Source organism: Engraulis encrasicolus, chromosome 1 (genome assembly GCF_034702125.1).
Source record: "Engraulis encrasicolus isolate BLACKSEA-1 chromosome 1, IST_EnEncr_1.0, whole genome shotgun sequence".
NCBI classification, from domain to species: Eukaryota; Metazoa; Chordata; class Actinopteri; order Clupeiformes; family Engraulidae; genus Engraulis; species Engraulis encrasicolus.
This window is the reverse complement of record NC_085857.1, coordinates 20731031-20757483: the sequence shown is the minus strand read 5'-3', so window position 1 is coordinate 20757483 and position 26453 is coordinate 20731031. Positions and strand designations below refer to the sequence as shown.

The window sequence follows — 26453 nt, the reverse complement described above, 5'->3', positions numbered from 1 at the left end:
TGACCATCTGATGAAGACGGAAACATTGTTGAACGTCGAAACATGTCAGGTAAAAGATGACCATCTTTTACATATGTGAAACAAAAGAATTATACACAGCCATTAGGTTATGATTATGTCCCACCTGCATTATTGTTTATCAAGCTGGTCCCAGGCCAACAAGACTGTCTTACAATCCATTGATTCACTATACAAGCAGGCCCTGAAGGTCCTAGATAGAAGATCTTTTCAGTACCACCATTCTCCCATACTGAGCAAGTATAATATGCTCAGCCTTGAAAACATCATACAATTTTCTGATCTGCGGCTAATCCATAAAATCATTCACAATGCAGCACTCCCACCTCTAAGAACATTTGTTCAACCCTGCTCTGAACTGATGAGCAGAACGTCAAGATCCACCATTAGGGGTGATTGTAGTCTCCCAATCTGACAAATCCTGACCCATGGCCTATGGATGTGCTTATTTGGTTATTTGTTTATGTACTGTATTTTAATATTAGTTTTACCTGTCCAGGGACTGCAGATGGAAATTAGCTATATAGCTATAATCTGGCACAAGCCATTTTTTTACTTCTACAAACAACGTCTGTTGTGCATGGTCCCTGTTGAACTAAACTAAATAAAGTAAACTAAACTTTTAACTATTGCACCCCCACCAATAGGCCCTGATAATCCCTGGATTTGCTCACTAATTTAACAATTTCCCTGACTTCCCCTGTCTGGAACAACCTTAACTGAAAGTCTCGGTTATTTCAGAGATTCCCTTCTATTCCATTATCAACCATGTAAATCCTGATAAACTTTCTTTCTATCTTCTCCATTGCCAACCATGCAAATCCTGATAAACCTTGGGCCTTTGTAAGGTGTTCTGTTGTATGCAGACTCGACAAAACGGTTCCACTAGCCAGTCTTCAACGCCAGCGAAGCTGTGTGTAGTGTAGTTCAGTTTCCATCTAAAATACGAGGCGTAGCGTTCCTTATCCTTGGACAGGTTCTTCAGGAATTCTGCAAGCTCACCCACAGACTTGAAGTCATTCACGTGAATGAAAGAATCTTTTGGCAACATTTCCTCATAGTTCTTCCTGGGTGGACCTAAAACTACCGGTATTGCTCCCCCTTCGAAGGCATTTATCCACACCTTCTCTGATATGTAGTCCGGGAAGATGGAGTTCTCAAAGGACAGGTAGAAGTAGCAGCGAGATATTGTGGGCCGCAGGTCGTCACCATTCAAGCCTCTCTTCACTGCTCCTCCCCACACCTCCACTGGCATGACCTCCTTCAGTTTGTAGTAGAACTTTGTTCGCTCGTGATGGGGCTGGAAATTGCTAACAACCCAGCACGCCAAATGGGTCTTTTCTTTCGGAACGACATCATCAATCGTTATCCCAGTTGTGTCTTTGCGTGGCACAAGCCAGCCAAACGGCATGAAAAAGTCAGAGTCACGTCGGTAGAACAATGTGTAGTTGAATTTAGCAGCCAAGAATCTGGTGTCTCCATTATGGGGTGGGGTTTCCCTGGAGAACCACACCCACGCCTGATTAGGTGGGCGGGGCAAATGTTCTGGCAGCTTTTCGGTGTATTCGATTAGCTCTCGATTGTGGAAAATGATGTAATCTGCCTGAGGGAACAAGGACCTATCATCTGACAAAATGCAGTTCGGGATGCCATACCTTTCTAGGCACACGTTAGGCTGCAAGTGCTGTCGGCAGTAGTCGCAAGTACGTCCAAAGGCCCAGTACCACACTAAAACAGTTGTATTTCTTGTATTGTTGTATTGAACAGGGACGAGAGATTTGGGAATGGGAAGCCCCTGGGGCATTTTCCTCATCGGTGTCTCGAACATCCACAGTGCCGGCCGAACGTACTGGACGAGCACATATCCCAAAAGTGTGAGGAAGAAAATGGCGAAGAGCAGCGTTTTCCTTCTGTGGCAGAGGTCCGCCATATTGGCCTCCTGGTTGTGACCTGAAAAAAGAAACAGAGTCAAACAAGTTGTCAATTAAATCAGCACTAGTCTTTGTGACAGATATCTACCATAGTAGCTTCCTGGTTGTTCTATAAACATATAAAAAAGATATAGAAATTGATAAATACATTAAACAGTTGTTACACAGTAATTATAGTCTTTCTTGTCTTGTGTCGTGTTTCTTGTCTAGTGTGTGTGCACACGCACGCGACACAGCTTTTTCCTTTGTGCCACACCCCATACTACAAAGGTATAAAACATATGAAATATGTTGAAATATGTGATTCCTATTGTATATGGACAATACAATTATTATAGACCTATAGCACATGCTATGAAACTGGCCCATTCCGCATTTTCCTCATATAGAGGGCAGACATACACGGTCCATATGTTGCAACATATGCAGTGCTTACTGAATCTTATCATAAAAGTGTCCCGTTTCTTATACAGTATTGAGCCACTTTCATTACACATTTTATGAAACTTCTAAGGGAATGCATGTTTTTTATGTTTGTGTTGGTAGAGCCTATAGGTATTTATTGGGTGCAAAAATCAGGGAACTAAGAGAGATGAAAAGCCACAACGAGCTTCCCCGTAACCTGATAACCTGTTTGTGCAGTTTCCTTCTTTAATTATATGCCTCTGAGGGCTTTGTACAGACACAAAGGGCAGAATTGCGCTTTGAATTTTTCCACTCTGAAACATCACCACATCCCTCGCGCTTAACTCAGTACGTAGCTCAACATGGGCGTGAGATGTTATGTAACTGGGGGCTGAATCTTTGCCAAGTTCATCAGTCGTGGTTACCTAGGAAGCATGAAAAATTGTATTTTCTGATCAACCATGTGAAAGCTTTGGCAGTCCATGGAAAACCGAAACCAAACTTTAACTATGAATCTCAAACCACATGCCAAAAGTTCTTGTGTGGTTCTATTGATATGCAGGTTCATAAACGTTGGAGCAGCAGGCTTCACCCAACAAGTTTTTAATTAATTTGGGGTTCCTGTGAAACAGAAGAGAACCACGCTTGATTGAGAACCACGCAGCAGCATCACAGCAGCTGAGGCAAAGAAACTCAACAAACTGGTGAGGAAGGCTGGCTCTGTCCTGGGCTGCAGCCTTGACACTGTGGAAGTGGTGGGGGACAGGAGGATGACGACGAAATTGTCAGCAATCCTGGCTAATACCATCCACCCGCTGCACGGAACAGTGGCAGCCCTGCTGAGCCCACTGAGCAGTAGACTCCTCCACCCAAACTGCAGAACAGAGAGGTACCGCAGGGCCTTTCTTCCCTCTGCAGTCAGACTATATAATAACACCAAGTCCCTGCGGGAGGCTTGGGGATGATGATGATGATGATGGTGATGATGATGATGATGATGATGGTGGTGGTAGTGATGGTCTTTTTATCTTTTTAACTTACTTATTTATTATTGTCCTAGCACCCTCTCCTCCTTTTTATGAAGCTGCTAATGCACTTTTTACAAATGCACTTTCACTTTTTACTAATGTACTTGTTGTTTTTAACAGAGACATTTCTATTTTCCTTAACATCTGTTTTTTATCTATCCTACATATACTTTTTAACCTCCTGGTCCTGTGTTGTTGTATGTATACTGTCTACTGTCTTTGCACAATCTGTATGTTACTGCTGCAACAAATGAATTTCCCCATGGCGGGATAATTAAAGGCATACTTACTTACTTAGAGCAAGATTTGCACTTTTGCATTTTCCAGTCAAATAAGTGTATCCCCAGTGGGGAAATTTACAAAGGTTACCTTTCATTCTCTTGAGCTGATGCTGTATTTTCCTACCATTAGGATAAATTCTCAACATACTCCGCCTAGTCAGAACGTGAGTACCAGGCTCGACAATTTTGAAAATGTATAAAAATAAAAAACAAAGAAATCATATTTACAGAAGTATTCACAGCCTTTGCTTAATACTTTGTAGAACCACCTTTGGCAGCAACTACATTCATTTTTTCATTTCAAAATGAAAAGGGATTGAAAGGGAGGTCATCGGTGTGCGTTTCAACCTTTCATTACATTGAAATTGTACATTTTGAGTCTGCTCCTGGCTAAAATAGATGGGTGTGAGTTTTGAATGAAATCCTTTGGAGAGTATCATGATCTGCTTCTGTAGTCACAGTGCATGTTGACATGCATGCTTCTTTAGGTGTAATTCAGATTCCCAATGTTGACGGCATCCATACATCCCCAAACCATGGCAGTCCCACAACCATGGTTGACTAGCCAGATGATGCACTTTTTTAGTAAAACTCACTTGTTTACCACCACACATGCTTGACGCCATCTAAAGCAAATTTGTTTGTCTTGGTCTCAAGAGAGATGAACAGACCAAGGATATGGATCACTGGAACCATGTTGTGTGGTCTGACGAAATCTTATGGGGCATAGCCTACTCGGGAGGTCAGATCATGCATTGTCGTCCATATGACTAGTTCTAAAATAGTCTGCACGTACAGCCCGCTGTTTCAACGTGCAAAGCTTAGATAATTCATGAAATGACTTTCAGTCATTTGCATCTGTACAGGTATTACTGTATTTACATGTAGGCCTACTGGCTGTGACTTCATTTAGGCTGTAGGCTACATGCTAGCCCGTTTGCCAGCCCCCGACATTAGCAGCCGTTTAGGAGAACCAACATTTAGGGTTACAGTGCCTTTGTCATGAGTTTGCAACACATCTGAAAATACTTTTTTTGACAATGATGATCCAGGTACCCACCAGTGTGTCATTGAATGCGTTTATATGCAGTTCAGTATCCCGAATATGAGGCACATCCCAACATGCTAAACCAGGGATGGGCAACTGGAGGCCCGGGGGCCACATGCGGCCCGCCTTCTCACTCAATGCGGCCCGTAGATAAAACATAATTTAAAACAGAATAATGCTCAGATTAAAAACACCACTGAATCAATCTATTGTAATTATAGTGCTGGCCTATGTAGAACACTGATACCTTTCAAACAATATCGGCAGTCACTGTTGCCGTCAGACCCGTGGTCATATGGCCCTTCGATGGAGGCGATGAACAAATGTGTCCCTCCTCATCATCAAATTTGCCCATCCCTGTGCTAAACTGTAATCAGACCAAACCCACCCATTACCCTAATCTCTCAGACAGTAGAAGGACATTTTGTGACCTGTGTGATCATTAACAACATTATCAGGGTTTCGCCCCAGCTGTGTATAATGAAGGTGGCAACCTGGAGACACCTGAAAAGGTAAAGTGGAGCCGACCTTGCTTGGTAAACGGCAAATATAACATTAGAAAAGTACACAATTCTCACCCACCAACATGTTTGGAGGTTGGGGTGCGCCCATCCACAAAGCAGTTATCCAGGTGCCAGACAAAAAGTGGTAAACAGTGTGATGAAGTTGTCCGCACACTGGGTATTAGCTCCAAAAATATAAACTTTATTTCATTTTTACAAACGGCAAGGTTTCGATCCAACAGGGGGATCTTCCACGTTGCCGTTTGTAAAAATGAAATAAAGTTAATATTTTTGGAGCTAATACCCAGTGTGCGGACCACTTCATCACACTCATACAATTCTATGAAATGAGTACGGACCAGTGAGACACAAAATCTGTGGCGGTTTCACAGATGTTGCCAAAATTCTATCATGGGGTCATAGAAGTGCTTTCCATGATGGGTCCACAAAAGTACTTTTGCTGTATATGTTACGTGCAGCTCGATGTACACTCTTATGTTCCAACTTATGTTCTCAGTGGGTCTTTGTAATGTCAAAAGATTTTTTTTGCTCAAAAATAATTTCTTACTGACATTTAAGGGTTAGGGATTGTTTTGGATTGGGTACAGCTTACATGGCAATTATTTCGTTTCGCACAAGAATTTGGTAACCTATAAAGCAAATAACAAATGTATTTCTCAAAAATCTTTCTGTAGTGACAGATTACAGTCAGGGATTGTTTTGGGCACCGCTTTAATAGTTGTAGCATCCTTTTATTTTGTCATAGAAATTGGTATCGACAGACTGGAAAAGGTTGGCTATTTTAGCACTGGTCTCTATGGTGTGCATTGGCACTGCCCTTACGATTCGATTCAATTATGATTCGGCAGGTAACGATTTGATTTGATTCAATTCGATTCAATCTGATTCTACGATGCATTGCAATGTATTACATTTCTGATGTCACATATCTACTGAAAGCAAGGCAAATATTTCATCACGGAAAACATTTCCTTGACCTCCACATAGAATTTTGGCAAAATCTGTGAAACTGCTACAGATTTTGTGTCCCAAGAGACAAAGAGAGACAAAAAGAAGTGTTCATTTCCCAATCACACATACCGGTAACTCATCTGCAGTGCATAAAATCCTCACATACCCCTCACACATATCACAGCCACACTCATCCACATTCGTAGTTGTAAAACTTTGGTACTTTGATCTCAGTTTTGCACACAAATTGTGCATGCAGTAACGGCTGTTGGGTAAAAAAAATTTTTTTGCAGATGTTTAGTGTATAATATCTTTTAGCCTGGTCTCCCTCAGAAACCTACCCATAAAAATCACCATTCTTTATCAGATTGTGATGTGGGCCAGTGAGTTAATTGGGCAATTACAGAAACTACTTTGCCAGGGTCCATTTTAAATGATACATCATAAAAGCTAAAAAAAGATGCAGTAGAATGGAATGGAATAATTAATTAACCTTGGTCAATGTGTGTGTGTGAATTACATCCCAACATGGCTAACTTCAAACCACTTTCATCATCGGCTATTTAGGGAATTACTCATGATATTTGATCCAAATCAATACACTTCACAAATACATATAGGCCTACATAGCCAACAAGCAGTTCATGAGATACATGTAGCTCAGTACGAAGGTGAAACCGGCAGGGACAGTTTGGTATTAGAGAAGACACACAATGGCCACACAATGACACGGCTTCCTCACCTTTACGGCCCAATGACATTGCCATTGTCTGCGTGTGCACGGTTCACGTGAAATCCGACACTTTGGGACCGCACCGACTCGGATTTCAATTTAATTTACTGTGCCTTTTCAGTGGCAAGGTAGAATCACAGAACTGCATTTGTGTGAATTTGGCACAAATATTAAAGGAGAAATGCACTATGAAAGTTTTAATTAAGAGGGTAGGGACACTACACTCATGCTTAATTATATCCAGAGACAAAGGGGTCAGTTGTCCTGGGCCCAGGGAGAGGGGGGGTCCAGAATTGGGTTTTCATTACATTGCATGTATTTAATGGGGGGCCCTTTCATATGACTTTGCCCTGGGCCCAGAATAAACAGTTAGTGGCCCTGATTATATCAGTCAATTTAAGACACAACGAGATGCTTTTGATGTTGTCAGCTCTTTCCTTGCTATACAAAACACACAAACAACATAGAACACAACATTTATCCAAATATGAATTGTGAGATATTAAAATGTTACAAATTGAATATCTAAAAAAACCCTATATTTTAAATTGGCCAATATCTTTAGCAAACCTAGCCTGTAATGTCATGAACAACACCTGAAATTATGGTGTTTGGTTCTTGAGTCATTTTAGAGATATTGTGATTTTTAACCCTAACCCTTTCTGAGGTGCTCAGTCTTCTGCCTCACCCTACTGATATTGCCAGGGGGGGATTCCTGTGTGAGGGCGGTGTCATTGAAAACACACAGAGTAAAGAATGCAGTGTCTTTTCAACACTTGTCTGCAGTGTCCTTTCAACAGAGATTAAGCTCCAAATACACCCTACAGAAGATCATACAGTGAGTTGACTCTATTAGTAATTGACACTGCCTTTTTTACTGGGCAGTGCAGTGGTTATCTCCTGTATGTACTTTTGGTGTTGAATTATTGTATAAATATTTTCCTACACTATGAAAAAAACCTAACTCTTACGAATTAACTGTCTGTGCAGTATCCCGTTCAATGGCATAAACACACGCAGACTGTTGGTCTGGAACGACAACTGAACACACAGACTGCACAGTAAAAAATAACGTAGCATTATTTATCAACATTATTCTACAGTAAGAGACTATATGGTTCCATTCAATTCTAGAGTGAAAGTGAACTCTGGGAGTTGTTAAAGTATTCATTCAACAGTCAGTAAAATTAAAACTATACTACCATAGGCTTATATCCTCGGAATATATAACCCCCACATCCTCCATTTCCTGTTACGTTCATGTTTCCATGGAGACAATGGCAGAGTGGGCATTCAGAAAAAGAAATGGAAAAGGAGCATTGCAATACAATACCTTGTTGTTTGCGAAGAAACTCTGTCACTCACAATGTCAGCAGAGCCGCTTTGTCTAACGGCAGGGATGAAAACAGAAGTATTGCTGTCAAAAAAAACAAAAAGGGAGATTCAGTTCCCTGAGAACATTAGGCTACACCTTGCTGTTGGCAACATGCCTAGAACCAATGATCTGTTCCATGTCCAACATCAGATCAGAGGTATGGTCATAAAAAGAGAGTCAATAGCCGAAAACACACCCACAATCGGCTGTAGGAGACATGCACTTAGGGTAGTGTTTCTCAATGGGGTCTCTTGGGAGGGGGAGGGGTGGGGGGGGGGGGGGGGGGTAACCAAGGACACACCCATACACCTGGCAACATACTCAGAACCAATAAGCTGTTAGGTCCAGGTCCTAGTCTTGTTGTTGTTGAAAAAGGGCATAGCCTTTCCAGTAATGATAGTCACGTCTCTAATATGGGCTCGCTCCCAACCAACCTTGACCAGCACATTTAATGGGGAAACACTAGAGCTAGGGATGGACCGATACCACTTTTTTGAAAACCGATACAAGTATAAGTACATTAATGTGTGTACTTGCCGATACAGAGTACCGATACCGATACCTTTTACCACCAAAATGCAATGAAAATAAATGCATGGCCTTGTTTTTTTCCACCTGTGATATTTTTATTGTCCATTTCCATGTAGATTTAAATGTTAGTAAATGTATGAGGTGGCACTTTATCCATGCTGCTTTCAAGTCCACAGAACATGACAAGATTTTGCATTGTTTTGTGTAATGGCAGTATCGTTCCTGGTATCGGCAAGTGCTTGACGAGTACGAGTATAATGAGCAGTATCGATGCATCCCTAACTGGAGCAATTACCAACTCCCACCGCAGCACAAGTCGGTCAAGCATAAACTGGTTTGACGGGGAGGGGAGGGCAAAAAAAGAGCATTGCAGTACAATACCTTGTTGATTGCTAAGAAACTCTTCAGTGTCACTCACAATGTCAGCTGAGCCGTTTTGCGCTTCCATAAACTGGTTTGACGGGGAGGGGAGGGCAGAAACCGATATGCTGCTGTCATTGACACTAGGGCTGTCCCTAACGATTATTTTTCTCCCGATTAGTCTATCTATTTTTTTTCGAATAGTCGATTATCAAACGATTATTTATTTTTTTTGAAGGGAAAAACTGTGATATGCCACTTAACTTTGACCTGAAAAATAATAGACAAATAAAGCAGAGTGCAGCTATAGGGCCCATTGGGACAATGATTTCGAAAAAGGGGACATTTTATATAGACTAGGCCTATAATAAATACAGGCCTAATATAATATCTATTTGTTTCATTTCAAATCAAGTAAGCTTATTAGTCTACATTTACTGATATATAAAGAGGCCCAAGTTATACAGTATTAGGGAAGTGGGGAAAAAAAATATGGGCCACTATAGGTTAGGGTATGCGTAGCCTACGAGGAAAGAACTTTGAGGCTAGCCTACTCTGTCCACATCATTCTGTTGACGCACCAAAACCCAGCTGGTTCCTATCCCCCTTCTGTTGCTAGTATAGACCCAGTTCGTAATTGTACAACATAATTGTGAATGTCATTATATTATTAGAATAGTATTACTAGTTATTTAGACCTGCAGTCGGCACAAACAGTACTGAATAGTGCGAGGTGCACTTCGTGCACCGGGGAGGAGAAGAGACGAGACCTTTCTGAATCAGGCCCATGCATTCTTCTCACTCCACATCTCCCACTGTTGGCAGGAATATGCACACTTCTTTTGTCTTCATTTACTTTTTTACTTTGTATACAAGCTCTTCTACAAACACCCCAACCACTGTCACCCTAAAGGTGTTGAATATTGCGTCTATAACAGGCACATTACGAATCATTGCTTTATCTCCCTGTCATTGCTATGCACGCCGCGAGCTAGCGACAGTATACAAAGCAGCATGAAATATTTACCCCGCGTCTCGATCTGAAAAACTTTCACTTCCTCAATACAAGTCTCCTACAGAAACATGACCAGGTCTTGTGCCTTGTCTTTAAAATATCGCCACACTTTAGATGTCTTTGTCAAGTCAAGTGGGTTTTATTGTCAATTTCTTTACATGCACTGGTCATACAAAGAATTTGAAATTACATTTCTTGCTTTCCCATACAGACATAGACTGATCTAGGTAAGGACATAGACAGTATAGACATAGACAGTACTTATACATGGACTTAAGACAGTATGGACATAGACAGTGCTCATACAAACATTTAAAGTGCAAGACTGGACAACAGAAGACTTTTTTTTGCTTTTCCTAAAGAGTCCTTTATAGCGTTCTGACATAGTAGTAGTAGCATTTTGAAGAAAAATAAATATTAAAAAGGTCTATCAAGTCCGTTCATTGGGCTGATTAGTGGTGCCACTGTTACCTTCATCTTCGTTTGACACTGACACCCTCGGACATTTTCTCCGCTTCTATTTTCAGCACGTAGCCTATCGCGGCTCGCGCAAATCACTTTCTTTTATTGGGCTGATTGGTGCCACTGCTACTTTCATCTTTGTCTGACACTGACACCCTCGGACGTTCAGCTTCTGCCATTTTCTCCGCTTCTGTTTAGCATGTCTACCTCGTGCAAATCACTTTTTTGCGCAAATCACGTAATCGACGGTATTTACGCAATCGACTTAATCGATTACGTGGAATAGTCTGGACAGCCCTAATGGACACCTCCAGATCAGCGAACAGTGAATGTTGTTTATACACAACCATGGTTCGGGAGGAGGCCCGCGAGTGATTGACATCTTTACCTGCTCCCGCCTTCGCAGATATTTAAACCCCTCCTTTCCCTTTCACCTGTCTTGCGTGAAGGCTTTCCGGATTGTCCCACTACACCACCTCCTAGAATTTTCTAACCACAATGCATCAAACTGGCAAAGTGCGCATGCTCACTGCTTAGCGAAAGCAGCATTGCTTTGTCACGAACGAGCCTATTCACTAGAGCAGTGATTCCCAACCAGGGGTACGTGTACCACTAGGGGTACGCGAGCACACCTCAGGGGGTACTTGGAAACATGTAATAACAACAAATATATGGAGTGTATTCACGTTGGGATAGAGTAAGAGATATAGAGCATGAGTGAGAGGGGTATTCATCATATGACAAAATTGCTTAGGGGGTACGCAGGATAAAAAAGGTTGGGAAACATTGCACTAGAGCAAACAGCTACACTCCTATAGCCTACAATGGGGGTGGAAGCGGATCTCATCCCGCATGATCTCCGCTTTAAACATCCCGGGAGTTGTTAGGGTGTCGCCTAATTCAGGCACAACCCAGGCTAGAAAATCTCAAGACACACACCACAACACAGGGACACAGGTTAAGGGTAAAAAAAAGTTACCATTTATTTCTTTACAATATGCCGTCCTACCACCATCTGGGCTTGGAAGAGGAAGTTGAAGGCAGTAGCACAGTCCAGCACAGCAAACCAGTGATTAGTATACACAGCAACTCAATTACTCATGGACCCACAGCAAATCCAACAATAGCGAGGAGATACACAGGAAAGTACACAGCACCTCAGGTTAAAGGAATAGCACCCCCCAATTACACAGCAACCCAAAGCCACAGTAATATGCACACCTAGTTACACAGCAAACACTGCACACTAATACACCACAATCAGTTTAGGAGAAGTACATGTAACTATGCTGCCATCCCCCTACGTATGGAGATCTGGTAAGTCAAGGAAAGGTTAGTAACAAAGAAGGTGGATCTAACAAGAAGCGTCATTTTGTTTCTTTTCCGGTATCCACTTTATGTCGGGTGAACGCCCCTTTAGGAGACCTTCGGTTAGGAGACCTTTGGAGTCCTGAGGTTGAGAATCAATGAAGTCCCCTTAGCGCTGTAGATGGCGGTAGTGCACGTCTTGCGCAAACACCTCAAAAAGAGAAGAAGAAGTAAGGGACAACGCCCCCTTAGGAGACCCAACTTGAGCACACGCTTTTGCATTGAGTGGGCGTGTTTTGCGATATCTTGGTTTGATTCAGTATTTTTGTTAGTAACTAGCGCTCCACAGGTGATACATAAAACACTTGGGACTGCCCACAATGCTGATTACTCTATCCCCAACCCAGGCCCAGGGTAGTTCACAGGATAATAAAAACAACCCCAAAATAAAGAAACACAATTAGTGAAAATAGGAAAAGACAAAGAACATACCTGCAAACTCGACTTCCTGCGACCCATAGGTTGAGCTGGGACGCCCAGCAAAAATTCAACAACTACTGTATAGTCTTAGCTGTTTGGGTTAGCTTAGTTTTGGGCCCCCAAGCGGCTGCCTATCTAGCCTTGTGACAAGAAGCGCCTCTGCACTCACCACCTGTCAAAATTTAAGTTGTCGTATTTACCAGCCAAAAGGAGGGAGCACATGGTCACTTGAGGTTGTCTTAACTTTGAGCCCCACTGCAATTGACTATGAAATTAAAGCATTTGCTGTTCTTGGCTTAAGAGGGTAAATAATAGGGAAATCTATAATATAATTGGCTAAATAAGGGGACGTGTCATTCAAACACATGGGTTCTCCTACCACTGCTATGCTGATGACACCCAGATGTACCTGTCGTTCCATCCAGATGACGCCACGGTTTCGGAACGCATCTCTGCCTGCCTCACCGATTTGTCAACATGGATGAAGGACCACCACCTACAGCTGAACCTGGCCAAGACAGAGCTCCTGGTGATCCCAGCTAAAGAGTCGCTCAGTCACAACATCAACCTCAAGATAGGCTCCACCATCGTGACCCCAAACAAAGTCGCCAAAAACCTTGGCGTCATGATTGATGATGAGCTGTCATGCTCCAACTACATCGACTCAGTCACCCGGACCTGTCGATTCCAGATGTCCAACGTACGGAATATCAGACCTGTGCTGACACAATATTCTACACAACGACTGGTGCAGGCCACTGTCCTGTCCCGCGTTGACTACTGCAACTCACTCATGACAGGCCTACCTGCTTGTGCGCTAAAACCTCTGCAGATGATCCAGAATGCGGCGGCACGGTTGATATTCAATCAACCCAAAAGGACCCATGTTACTCCTCTATTTATTGAGTTGCACTGGTTACCGATCGCCGCCCGGATCAAGCACAAGGCATTGACCCTTGCCTACAAAACCATCACAGGAACGGCCCCGGCTTATCTGAAGGACCTACTAACGCCCTATGTTACTGGAAGAGAACTGCGCTCATCCAGCACAAGCCGGCTGGCTCTGCCATCCAGTCGCTCTAGGTACTCCCAGTCAAGATTGTTCTCCGTTGTGGTACCCAAGTGGTGGAACGGTCTCCCAGAGGCAGCAAGACTAAGCACATCTCTTGCAGCCTTCAAGAAACAACTGAAGACCTTCCTCTTTCGAGAGAATCTACTAGACTAATGCTTGAACTGGCCTTGCCCCAGGGCAGACTCCTGACATGATGTTTAGTTTAGTTAAGTTTGTGTGTGTGTACTCGTTATTTACTCTTTAAAAAATTTTTTTTTTTTAAACTAACCCCTCTGCAACTGCACTTGTTGTTCTGTATATCTCCTGTGCACATTGTTATTTGCTTGTGATGTTGGCTTGAATATGTCCTCTTTTGAAAGTCGCTTTGGTTATAAAGCGTCTGCCAAATGCAATGTAATGTAATGTAATGTAAAATAAAATAGTACCAACTTGGCATTTTGGTGAATTTATGAATGAATGATTGTAGAATTTCAGCATTTCCCCAATAAAAAGGTGTTGTAGGCTACTATGAAGAAGCATTAGATTGTAGAAAAAAAGACAGATGTCATCTAGGTTAATTGGCTATTTTAGATTAATAATATTATGTCCTTGGTGGCTAACATTAAAATGATTGCACACGTTGCTAAATGAGTCGTATAATAGCTATTGAGGGGCGGTGGCATGACAAATAGCCATTGCTATCGCTTTCCTCTGACATTTATGAAGGTTTCATAGAGTGGTAGGCCTATAAATGAATGAGCCTCTGCTATTCCCTGTTAAATGTTCAGACATAAGGGAACCAAATTTACCGGTAGTTCTCTGCTAATCTGCCAATTTGTAGCGCAGTCGGGCCCTGCCTACCATCATTCTAACACATTTTCTCACTCTGAAGTATTCAATAGCGCTTTGGTCAAGTATCAAAACAAGCATCAAGGTATTGCCGTCAATTCAAATAAAGCTAAGCATCTGTGTTAGAACCGCAGACCTGCTGCCGTTGGGCTATTTATTTTCACAAGTGGACGTAGCTAGTAAAACCATTCACAATTACCAAACCCTGCTCAAATCCCATTTACATTGAAACGGTGATTTGGACAGCAGTCATTCGTAAAAGGAAAGCGATAGTACCAAGGTAGAAGATAATGACAGGGGGATACGTGCGTTTCGCAACCACCGTTTCATCAGCTGTTCACTCCGACAGCCGACTCGACTGGTGCGCCTCGAAGTTTTGCCGCTAGTAGAACTAGCCTCTGAATTAGCGCTCTGATTGGTCAATGTTTCCCCCGACACACGTTGCCGGTCAATGGGAAGGACAGGCAGAGGCAGACCAACAAAAGATCAATAGAATGTCGCTCAACCGTAATGTCTGTAGAACTAGCAGATTCTATTAGTACCGTATCCAGTCTATCTGTCTGTAGTCTGTCCCCGTCTACCTACAGCGTGGAGCCAGCACCTCCGCGTCGTAGCAATCCGAGGCAGCCGAAGACTGTCTGCGGTCTGTTTGTTAGAAAGTCCAGCAGCCAGTTGCACAGTCTAGTGCAAGTGCTTTACTTGAAAACCTGCTGCTACTAATAGTCCACGGGCCAGGTGAGATGTCGGTACCACTCAGAGGGGCAAAGGTTGCTTATATTTTTTGAAAAGATACATGTCTGAAGTTAACATTTTTGTATGATAACCCTTCTGGAAGTACAGCCAAGTTAGGGTTATCAGCCGTTAAAGTAGCACCCCCCCATCAAAAATAAAGGTTTTTAAGATGGGTGCCTGTCTTTCTACTGGCCCTTGTTTAAGACATATAGGGATGGTTAATTTTGTTATGTGTGGTATCGTTGCGAAGGGGAGACTCTGAGCTTCCATCCGACACCTCTTGAGAACATTTTGGTTAAGTATAGCCCTCCCTGCAGCTCTTCAAACATTTACTCAGACACATTTTTTTCCATTTTCGCCGATATCATCTCTTGTCTTTTCATACTGTGGCATCAGGGAGCATCAGAAAGACCTATTTTAAACTCTAAAATATTGTCTTGAGTATCAGGAATCTGAAAATGTATCCTTTCACTATGTTATCCCATGTTTAGGGGGTGATTTTCAGTCTTGTATGAGGCATGCCATTTTTTTCAAAACACAGTTTTACCATTTTCTCATAAAGTTCAGGAAGCAATACTTCTAGGTGCATTTTGCAGTTGGTTGTCATAGCTTGTTATATACCATATGAAAGCTTGGAGTGGGTAGCATATTCAATTATTATCATATATTTGGTGTACCTGTTTGCAGAGCAATGTTAACTAGGCAAATCATTTTCCATAACCAGTATCAATGATATAGTTTCTCAGTGATTCCATTGTGTCATATGGTGTCTGAATCCTGACTACTTGTACTAAAATCAATGTTGTTATGCGCCCAGAGGTTATATACCAGAAATATATGTGATAATGTCCCCTATGATATTAGTCTTGCAACTGAAATCATAGCAATTGTGTGAAAAACACAACATAAACTCATCCCTTAACTTGTCCCTTTTTAGTAGTCTTTAGTAGTAGAACGTGAAGTGAAAGTCCAACTAGTTAACTCCTACATCCATTCACATTGTGACACAGCACTCCACAACACACTACACACTGTGCACACAACACACAACAAAATTGCATTTATGCCTCACCCGTGCAAGGGGGCAGCCCCCAAAGGGCATCCGAAAGGCAGCAGTGCAGCGGGACGGTACCATAATTGGGGTGCCTCAGTCATGGAAGAGGATGGTGGAGAGCACTGGTTAATTAATCCCCCCACTAACCTGGCGGGTACTGAGTGCAGTTGCACACTTGCAGGAGGAGAGAAGTGCTGCACACTCTCGAGTTGTCACATTAAAAACTTGTTTATTTAATTTGAGAATTTGCGGCACTTCTCTCCTCCTGGAGGCCTTGGTCGTACCACATGTATCATGATTCACTGCAACATTTAAAAACCCTCTGCAAGAACACTTCATTTGAGGTGAAGATCATGAAGAGGTTTGCAAAGGAAGAGTGGGGTACAATGTCATCAGAGCTTTACAAAGACAGCAGGAGTTCTGAACTTCATACTGCTGCAACAACTACTACACCATGCCACAGATGAAGCAACATGCAAACATGTACTGTATTCACATGTGTTGGTGTACCAACTGAGCAACTGCAGCTCACTTTCCAGGCATACACTGATACCCATCCCTAGACCCAAGCAGCAGTAATGAACAATGGAGTAGAGTGAAGTAGAGTAGAGAACTGTATGGTACAGTAGAGTATAGTTCAGTAGAGTGCAGTGCATTACAATATGAGACCATACTGAGCATTGAACTCTATGAACCTGGTAGTCACAGTAGATGTAATGGGTTTGTAATGGGTTTGCCCTGCTACTCTACATGTGCTAATTTCACAATAGCACAGAACCTCATATCACACTGAATAGTACTCCCTGCACATGCACTGTAAATGTAGAGAGTAGGACCAACTGTGGCATTCATACAGTTACATAACAGCCATGTTACACATACTGTAACAGCACATGGGGCAGTTGTGGCATAGTGGTTCAGGAGATGGACATCAGATCAGAGGGTTGCAGGTTGAAATCCCACCTGTATAGGCCTACTGACTTATGCATAAAACTGTATACTGTATACTACATACCACTGTAGAAAGTAAAAATGCATACACAAAGAAGATGTACACTTACCTGCTACTTAGGTACACCTTGCTGGGCTGGGTACTGGGCTGTAGCCTACCCCTTTTTCCATAAGAAGCCATTTAACTGCCTGCAACAACGTTCAAGTAGACTGGGGCATTGTAATGATGCTTGATTGGTACAAAGGGGCCCAACGTGTGCCAAGAAAACATCCCCTGCTGAAATTATATTTTTGTCTTCTGAATGGTCAGTATACAGTCCTCACCAGTAGTATTTGGGTGCACAATGACAATGACAGCTTCCAAACATGTTTTTCATTCATCAATGAGCTTTTTGCACTTTTCTAATGGTATTGTCCCTCACTCTTCCTTTGCAATATGTTCAACTTCTTCATGATCTTCGACTGTTATATCACAGAGAGTTTTTACATTTTGCTATAAATCATGACACCTCTGATACAGTCTAGGTCTCCAATACCAGATGCAACAAAGCCCTGCTGCCTGTTCAAACCACTACCCAAGACTGAAGTTGGCCTTTAGGTTTGTAGATGATAGACCTGCTGGTTTCCCTGCAAGAGGGCCTGTCTGGGAACACCAGATGTGTCATTATTGACTAAACAAAACCACTAAATGAAGAGCATCTCCAAAGGACTAGGCATGGACCGTTGCTAGATAGGGCACCAGACTGCCGCCTCTCTCTCTCGCCAATCCTTTCCTGTCACAAAATGAGCCATAAAAGACCAAAAAAGAGGCCTAGGCCACTAGAGGACATCTAATTGAAAGTAACAAAGAACTATTTTTCATCAAATTACATTTTAAGTACTTTTTTTGAACTACTTTACCTTTACTTGAGATTTTGGATGAGTACATGACTTTTACTTACCCCTCGAGTAAGATTTAAGAAAGATAGGCCTACGCTCACTTGAGTACAACTTCAACTCTTTTCCCATCTCTGCTGCTAAGCACATGTAAAATTAAGATACATGTAGGTCTGACATGTAGTAACCGAACATTTTTAAGTCATATTTAACATGACACAATATGTCTACAAAAGTTGACACGATATGTTTAAAGGCCTATTGTGTTTCTCACACATTTGCTATGATTTCGGTTGGAAGACTAACATCAAATGGGCCATTATCACATATGTTGCAGATGTTGTATATAAACTCTTGATGTATTGCATCACAACACTGATATTAGGACAAGTAGTCAGGATTCACGGATCATAACACAATGGAATCGCTGAGAAACTGTATCATTGATGGTTGGTAAGGAAAATGCCTAGAAGCGTTGCCAGTTTACCACTACATGGAACTGATAGAGTAGTGTGGGGTCATGTACAATGCGGTGTAAAAAAGAAAAGTGGAGTGAGAGTCAGATATATTACGGTTACCACTCAAATTCATCTTCAAGGTTGAAACGTCTTGAGGTATTTTGGACATATAATTAAGTTTCAGTCATAACAACAAATTGGCAACCGTTGCTATGCAAATAGGTTACTATGCAAATAGGTACACCAAATATGGTCATATCTGTATACTATACAATCCAAGCTTTCATATGATATACAGGGTCGCTGACAGGCTTGGCTGGGCCCGGGACAAAGACATCTGAAAGGGACCCAAATTCAATACATACAATGTAATGAGGATCAAATTCTGGGCCCCCTCTCTCCCTGGGCCCGGGACAAGACATCCCTTTGTCCCCCCCTGTCGGCTTCCTTGATGATATATAACAAGCTATGATAACCAACTGCAGAATGTCTCAAAAAGGCCTGACTATACGAGACATTAGCACACAAAAAAACAGCAACAAAAAAGTGGCATGCCTGATACAAGACTGAAAATCACCCCCTAAAAATGGGATAACATAGTGAAAGGATATATTTTCAGATTCCTGATACTCAAGACAGTAGTTTAGAGTTTTAAATAGGTCTCTCTGATGCTCCCTGATGCCACAGTATGAAAAGACAAGAGATGATATCGGCGAAAATGGAAAAAAATGTGTCTGAGTAAATGTTTGAAAAGCTGCAGGGAGGGCTATACTTAACCAAAATGTTCTCGAAAGGTGTCAGATAAAAGCTCAGAGTCTCCCCTTCGCAACGATACCACACATAACAAAATTAACCATCCCTATATGTCTTAAACAAGGGCCAGTAGAAAGACAGGCACCCATCTTAAAAACCTTTATTTTTGATGGGGGGGTGCTACTTTAACGGCTGATAACCCTAACTTGGCTGTACTTCCAGAAGGGTTATCATACAAAAATGTTAACTTCAGACATGTATCTTTTCAAAAAATATAAGCAACCTTTGCCCCTCTGAGTGGTACCGACATCTCACCTGGCCCGTGGACTATAAGTATTGTACCCCTAACACAATTTCGTTGCCTTTTTGACAATGACAAAAACTCTTGAATCTTGAAGCCTATTGTACTCATAGTGCAGCAAATACCTCAAACAATCTTTCACTTGGTGATACAAGCATCAAATTTGGTTCAGAGGTGCTCCAGACCCTACCCTTTTAGAAAAGATCGCTATCCAGGAGAAAAAACAAAATGGCGGCCATTTTCCAAGATGGCCGCTAATTGAACTGCTTTTAAATGGCTTTTATGTATATTTTAAATTGACTGATCATATTTTGAATATTTATGTATGGAAATATATTATGTTGAGCATGGCAAATTCAATTATACACTGAAAATTATAGTATTTTCATACACATGTAGGCCTAAATAAACTAACACTCACTGAATGATTCTAAATATTACAAAAACAGTATGCCTATAATGATTACATGTTTGTTGTTTGGGTTTGTTGTTTTGTTAGGAAAACTCTCTGATGCACATGTTGGATTAGCTCTTTTTAGTCCTCACATTGGCAGGAACATAACTGTGTACAGTTGAGGCTAAAGCAATAGCATTTGCATCTTCCTTGCATCTTTTTACCACCCCCATTTGGCAGGGCTTTCAATTTGCATTTTGCGAGGGTTATACAATACCCTTACAGAGATATAAACTGCAAGACTGGGCAACAGCAGGCATACATAGAACATGAATTAAGAAGAGGTATTGTTGTACATATTCAGTTATGTCCTATTGTGACAATTCTGACATGGTGATAGTAGCATTGTGAAATAATAATAAATATAAAGTAAGCAATTGTAATGTGCAATATTTACAACTAGTTGGTATCCAGTACAGTCATTAAAGGGACACTCCATCCATTTTGCATTAGGCTTTCCATTGCTAGACACCCAGTCATACTTTTGAATGGTCTTGCAAAAATCTCTCAATTCCTCCTGAGATAGGAGAAATCCGCATTCATCTCTTAACACTTCCTCTGTCAATGATGTAAAAATGGTCATTTTGCATCATCGACAGAGGAAGTGTAAGAGAGGTGGATTTCTGTTGAGACTACAAGCCTTTTTCCCACCTTTTCAACCCCGCCCATAGGGGGTTGGACCTAATGCTCTAACAGACCTATCACAGATCAGTGTCCCAGTGCTTTTGAAATCACTGACATTGAGGCTCCAGTGAGCAGTGTTGCCAGATTGGGCTGTTTCCCACCCAATTGGGCTGCTTGGGATGGCCGTCTGCGGGTAAAAATGGCATTTTACAGGAAAACTCGCCCAATCTTTCCCATCGACATCAATAGAATTGGGCGGGATTTAGTGCTTCCAGGCGGGTTTTGAGCATTTTTTGGGCTGGAAATCATCAGCCTCATCTGGCAACACTGCCAGCACTGGCATAGCTGGAAAGGAGAAGCTGGAGCACACTGCAGCTTAGTTTTCAAGACTTTATTTTGTGCACACACCCGACCAACGTTTCGGTGTTGCTACACCTTCTTCAGAGTCAAATGATAGCAAGAGAGAGACACACAATTTCAAGACTTGACATTCACAGGTGATGCCACTTGGTTTGGCTAAATTAGTCTCATCTCATTGCAGGTAATTGACCCCACCCCCCAACACCAGGACAAGATTGCAGACAATTAGACAGAGAGGCTTCATAGTCAGGCATTTTGGATTCATACTCTAAATTCAGTGGAGCCTCAGGGCATAAATAAGGAAGACAATATGTCTTGCTCTCTGTAACAAATTGTTCCAGCATCGCGGCTGTGGTCTTGTAATAATTGTAGCTGTGGTTTTATTGACAATGTTCTTTGTGTATTGTTTTTTTTCACTTTTTTATTTTGTTTTGGGAAGTTGGCAAGCTGTCTAATTGTCTACAATCTTGTCCTGGTGTTGGGGGGTGGGGTCAATTACGTGCAATGAGATCACACCAATTTAGCCAAACCAAGTAGGATCACCTGTGAATGTCAAGTCTTGAAATGTGTGTCTCTCTCTTGCTATCATTTGACTCTGAAGAAGGTGTAGCAACACAGAAATGTTGGTCGCGTGTGTGCACTAAATAAAGTCTTGAAAACTAAGCTGCCGTGTGCTCCAGCTTATCCTTTCCAGTGATGTCTGTCCCACTGTGATGTACCTGCAAGCAGGGTTGCCAGATGAGGATGATTTCCAGCCCAAAAAATGCTCAAAACCAGCCTAGAAGCTCAAAATCCCGCCCAATTCTATTGATTTCTATGGCTAAAATTGGGCGGGTTTTTCTGCTAAATGCCATTTTTGCCCGCACACGACCATCCTAAGCAGCCCAATTGGGCGGGAAACAGCCCAATCTGGCAACACTGCCTGCAAGCTGAGGGAGGGATGATGCATAGAGTCCCAAATAACTGGGTGTGGCCTGTGGAACTTGAGCATTGCAGTGCATTATGGGGATTGTTGTCACAAATCCACAAGCACTAAAAAGTCATTTTCTGCCTTTTCTTGGCCAAGAAGGCACCAAATTAGAAATGTATGTTATTCTACTATAAATATGACCCACTTTCAGTAACATATTCATGTCTCCACCGGTGGAATGCCCCTTTAAGTAACAGGCATGAAGCAGCAGCAATATGTGTGTGCATGTTTGTGTGTGCTTTTGAGTTAGTTCAGTGTGTGTGTGTGTGTGTGTGTGTGTGTGTGTGTGTGTGTGTGTGTGTGTGTGTGTGTGTGTGTGTGTGTAAGTTAGTGAGTTTTGAGTTAGTGCAAGTGGAATGTGCAATCACAATTCAGTATTGAGGGGGGGCTATCAGTGATAGGAGGGCAGGTTAAGAGGTGTATGAAGGTCTTTGCCAGCCTGGTGGTACGGGAGCGGAGGCACCTGTACCTCTTTACAGAGGGCAGGAGACTGAACAGTTTGTGTGCAGGGTGACCTATGTCCTTGGTGATCATCAGTGCTTTTCGGGTGTGGCGGGTGGTGTAAATGTCCTGCAGGGAGGGGAGTGGCGCTCCAATGATCTTCTACGCTGTGTTCACAATGTGCTGGAGTGTCTTCCTGTTTTGCTCTGTGCAACCTCCTCCCCACACTGTGATGCAGCTGGTCAGGATGCTCTTGATGGTTCCTCTGTAGAATGTTGTCATGATGGAGGGTGTAGCACTTGCCTTCTTCAGTTTGCGCAAGAAGTAGAGGCTCTGTTGGGCCTTCTTCGCCAGTGATGATGTGTTTGTGGTCCAAGAGAGGTCGTCAGTGATGTGCACTCCAAGGAATTTTGTGCTGCTCATTCTCTCCACAACATCATCGTCGATGGTCAGTGGTAACAGTTGTTTTTGGCCCCTCTGAAAGTTGACAACAATCTACTTGGTCTTGTTGACATTCAGTAGAAGGTTGTTGTCCTTGCACCATCTGACCAGCAAGTCTACTCCTTCTCTGTAGTGAGTCTCGTCACCCTTAGTGATGAGGCCCCCCAGTGTTATATCGTACGCAGACTTCATCAGATGGTTAGTGCAATAGGTCGTTGTGCAGTCATGTGTCAGCAGCGTGAACAGCAGGGGGCTAAGCACACAACTTTGCTGGGCCCCCGTGCTCAGGGCCAGGGTGCTTGAGGTGTTGTTCCAGACATGTACTGCAGTTCAATTGATTTTTAGCAGACATCTTGTGTAATACGGTTAAAGACCGAGGGGCTATCCTTTTACCACCCAACCGTACAAAATATCAAAGCACATTGAGATATGGGACGCAACAAGGTTCAGTCATCTTCTGCCCATCTTCCGCCCTACTGGTGACAGTTACACACAGTAGTGCCAGGAGCTTGCTCAATCCCGCTACAGCGGAATCTCCACCCACTTTGTCTGGAACCAATCAACTGCGCATTTTCAACCGTCCTGGGTAGAGGCGTGTTCAAGGCAGTGACGTGGTTTATGCAGAGACGTTCTATTGGGCTAAGAAATGTTTGGTTTAAACTTCGCCACAGCCCTCAACCAGTAGCAAGCCGAGGGAGGCGGGTTAACCAGGCCATGGAAACAAAGTTCGCCCTGTATGGAAACGCTAATCATTATTTATTTTTTTAGTTTAGTTCAACAGGGACCATGCACAATACACATTGATTACAGAAGTAAAAAGATGGCTTGTGCCAGAATATAGCTATATAGCTAATTTCCATCTGCAGTCCCTGGACAGGTAAAACAAATATTAAAATACAATAACATAGACAAGATATAAACAAGTAAGCACATCCATAGGCCATAGGTCAAACACACACACACACACACCCACACACACATTATAGTCCTGGTCAGACCAGAATCGCGGTATGTGATGTGAAGTCTATGAAAATCAGGCAACTTCTGCCCTACACCCAGCCTGCTCGTTCATCCAGTGTTATTTAAGTCCTGTGCGGTCTGTACACCATCCGGGTAACTGAAGCCCCGTTACCCTTGGCTCAGGTCTCCCGCGTTGGCACATCCTGTCAATTCAGGTGCGGCTATCTAACTAAATTTCTAACTACACTAACTACATTTCTAGTTAAGCTATATAGAGGGTCTTATTAGATTGCATATGGGAGACTATAAATACTAACAACTAAAGTGAGTATACTACTAAAAGAGTTAGTAAACTACAACTACAGCTATTGTACCACAAGCCGACACTGATCCCCATGCTGAGTCTCACAGCAGTGATGTCACCAGTGTGCCCTGGTTGTGCTATAACATCACTCTAATACAGAATGTAAGCAAAATTGTTTTTACGACATTGTAGTCCAACAGTGATGGCAAGGTTAGTATGTATTAATGAATACCTGCTATCGGACAGCTGTATGTCATAAATATGCATTTTCAGTCATGTAAGGCCTGCCATTTTGAAAAGTGGTGGCCATTTCGTGATGAAATATTGATACTATTAAGTTGTCCTGGTCAGAATTCATGCATTTTAATATTTCCATCACTCAGATGTCTTGATTACTTGGCATTCTAAGACGAAAACAGCTGGATAGCGACCTTTTCTGGGAGAGTAGGCCCTGGAGAACCTGTGTACCTGATTTGGTGCTTGTATCACCAAGTGAAAGATTCTTATGGAATATTGACTTAACAAGCCTCACTATCAGCTTGTTCACCAGATGTTGGGGGATGACGGTGTTGAACGCGGAGCTGAAGTCAATGAACAGCATCCGTGCTAGGGATGGGCATAATTAATCGATGAACCGATGATTGATCATTAAACATTTATTCGAAGAAATTAATTTTCGCCGACGAACCGTTAAACAAAAAAATCTTGAATGTAGGTCAGTGTTTCTCAACAGGGGTGCCGCGGAAACGTGGCTGATACATAAATTATGCAATATAATACATATTTGTCTAAATTGATAAATTAATGTTAGTCAGTAGAATCTTTCATTTGTCATTTACGCACAATAAAGTAAGTCGCCCCAGTCAGCTGCAACTTCGCACGTAGGTCGTGTGACGTCTCCAAATGTGTTACTTTTCTAAGCTTGTGTGGTAGGCCTATCGGATGCGATACGGCTTGTTGGTTTGGGGTGCATTGAAATTTTTAATGAATTGAAAGGGTGCCTCGCCTAAAAAAGGGTTGAGAAACACTGATGTACAAACCCCAACTCCGATGAAGTTGGGACGTTTGGTAAACAGTGAATAAAATCAAAATGCTATCATTTTCAAAACATTCAATCTATTCATTAGATGGAGAATAGTGAAAAGACAACATATTAAGTGTTAAAATCGAGAAAAAATATTGTTTTGGGGGACATATGTACTCATTTCTAATTTGAAAAATCCAACACGTCTCAAAAGAGTTGGGACGGGGATCAGTGAAATTTAGTAAACATCCAAATAAGATAAAACAACAAAGAAGAACATTTCAAAATGAATTGTACTGACGGACAATATAGGTGTCCAGGTATAAGATCATCACAGAGAGGCTGAGTCACTCAGAATTAAAGATGCAAAGGGAATAATTACCATAGTTATTACATACATTTTTGAATTCCCTTTGATTTACCACGATTTAGTGTATATAAGACATATTTTTGTTAATAAAATCATTGTATAGGTTCATGACATCATGAAATATATATTGGCTGTAGTCTCACTCTAATTCCTGGAGTGCTAGAGCTATTGAAAATTGACCATATTAAGAATGCTTAATGCATGAAAATGACACAGGGGTTTAACATTCTCCTAAGCACCTGAGCTCACTTGAAATAGACCCAGAAGACATGGGAAACTGTCCTTTGCTTACAGAAGTCAGCAGAAGTTGTAGAAGTCCATTCTTTTTGACAATAATAGAGCATTGCACATCCTGTGCTACAGTGAAAATGGACCATCCAACTTGTGTTAGTGCTAGCTTCAAAAGTCAGCCTCCATGATGGCATGCGGATGCAGTAGTGCATTGGTTAAGATGTTCTCACTCATCTGTAGAGTTAAATACAGTGCTGAATGGTATAAATGGGTTTTAAACAGCATGAAAAGCCACTCATGCATTATATTTTGAAGGGAGATCTTCGATTACTGCCACATATTAAGGTCAAATTGCATTCTCTACTATGTTTTAACAGTTTGGCTCCATCATAAGGACCAGCATGTGATAAAATGGTGGGTTTTTGGTCAAGACCTGTCACACTGTAAGCACTACAGAAAGGAAAACATTGCAAAACATGACAAGGAATACACCCACCATTTAAGCTGGTGAAATCATGTCCAAGATAGGAATTAACACTGTTTTTTATATAAAATCATCTCATCGGTTTAGTATTTAACTGTTAAGTGTTGTCTTTTGTTTTGTTTTTAGTCTTCCTCGACATTTGCTGCCATTTATTGTCCCCGTCCCAACTCTTTTGAGACGTGTTGGATTTCTCAAATTAGAAATGAGTACATATGTCCCCCAAAACAATATTTTTTCTCGGTTTTAACACTTAATATGTTGTCTTTTCACTATTCTCCATCTAATGAATAGATTGAGTGTTTTGAAAATGATAGC

General features: G+C 42.0%; 2 protein-coding genes across 2 annotated transcripts in view; one reads left to right on the top strand and one right to left on the bottom strand.

Moving 5' to 3' along the window:
* The window catches only part of gpr179 (G protein-coupled receptor 179), a 440981-nt gene that overhangs the window by 173870 nt on the left and 240658 nt on the right, over positions 1-26453 (top strand). The window lies entirely within an intron of this gene.
* The window catches only part of LOC134453815 (alpha-(1,3)-fucosyltransferase 7-like), a 47517-nt gene continuing 21157 nt past the window's right edge, over positions 94-26453 (bottom strand). Inside the window, exons 2-3 of the mRNA XM_063204598.1 lie at positions 8253-8336; positions 94-1968 (exon numbers count right to left, since the gene is read on the bottom strand). Of these exons, the coding sequence (XP_063060668.1) occupies positions 812-1948 (1137 nt within the window). The 5' untranslated portion in view covers positions 1949-1968; positions 8253-8336 and the 3' untranslated portion in view covers positions 94-811. The remainder of the gene's footprint in view (positions 1969-8252; positions 8337-26453) is intronic.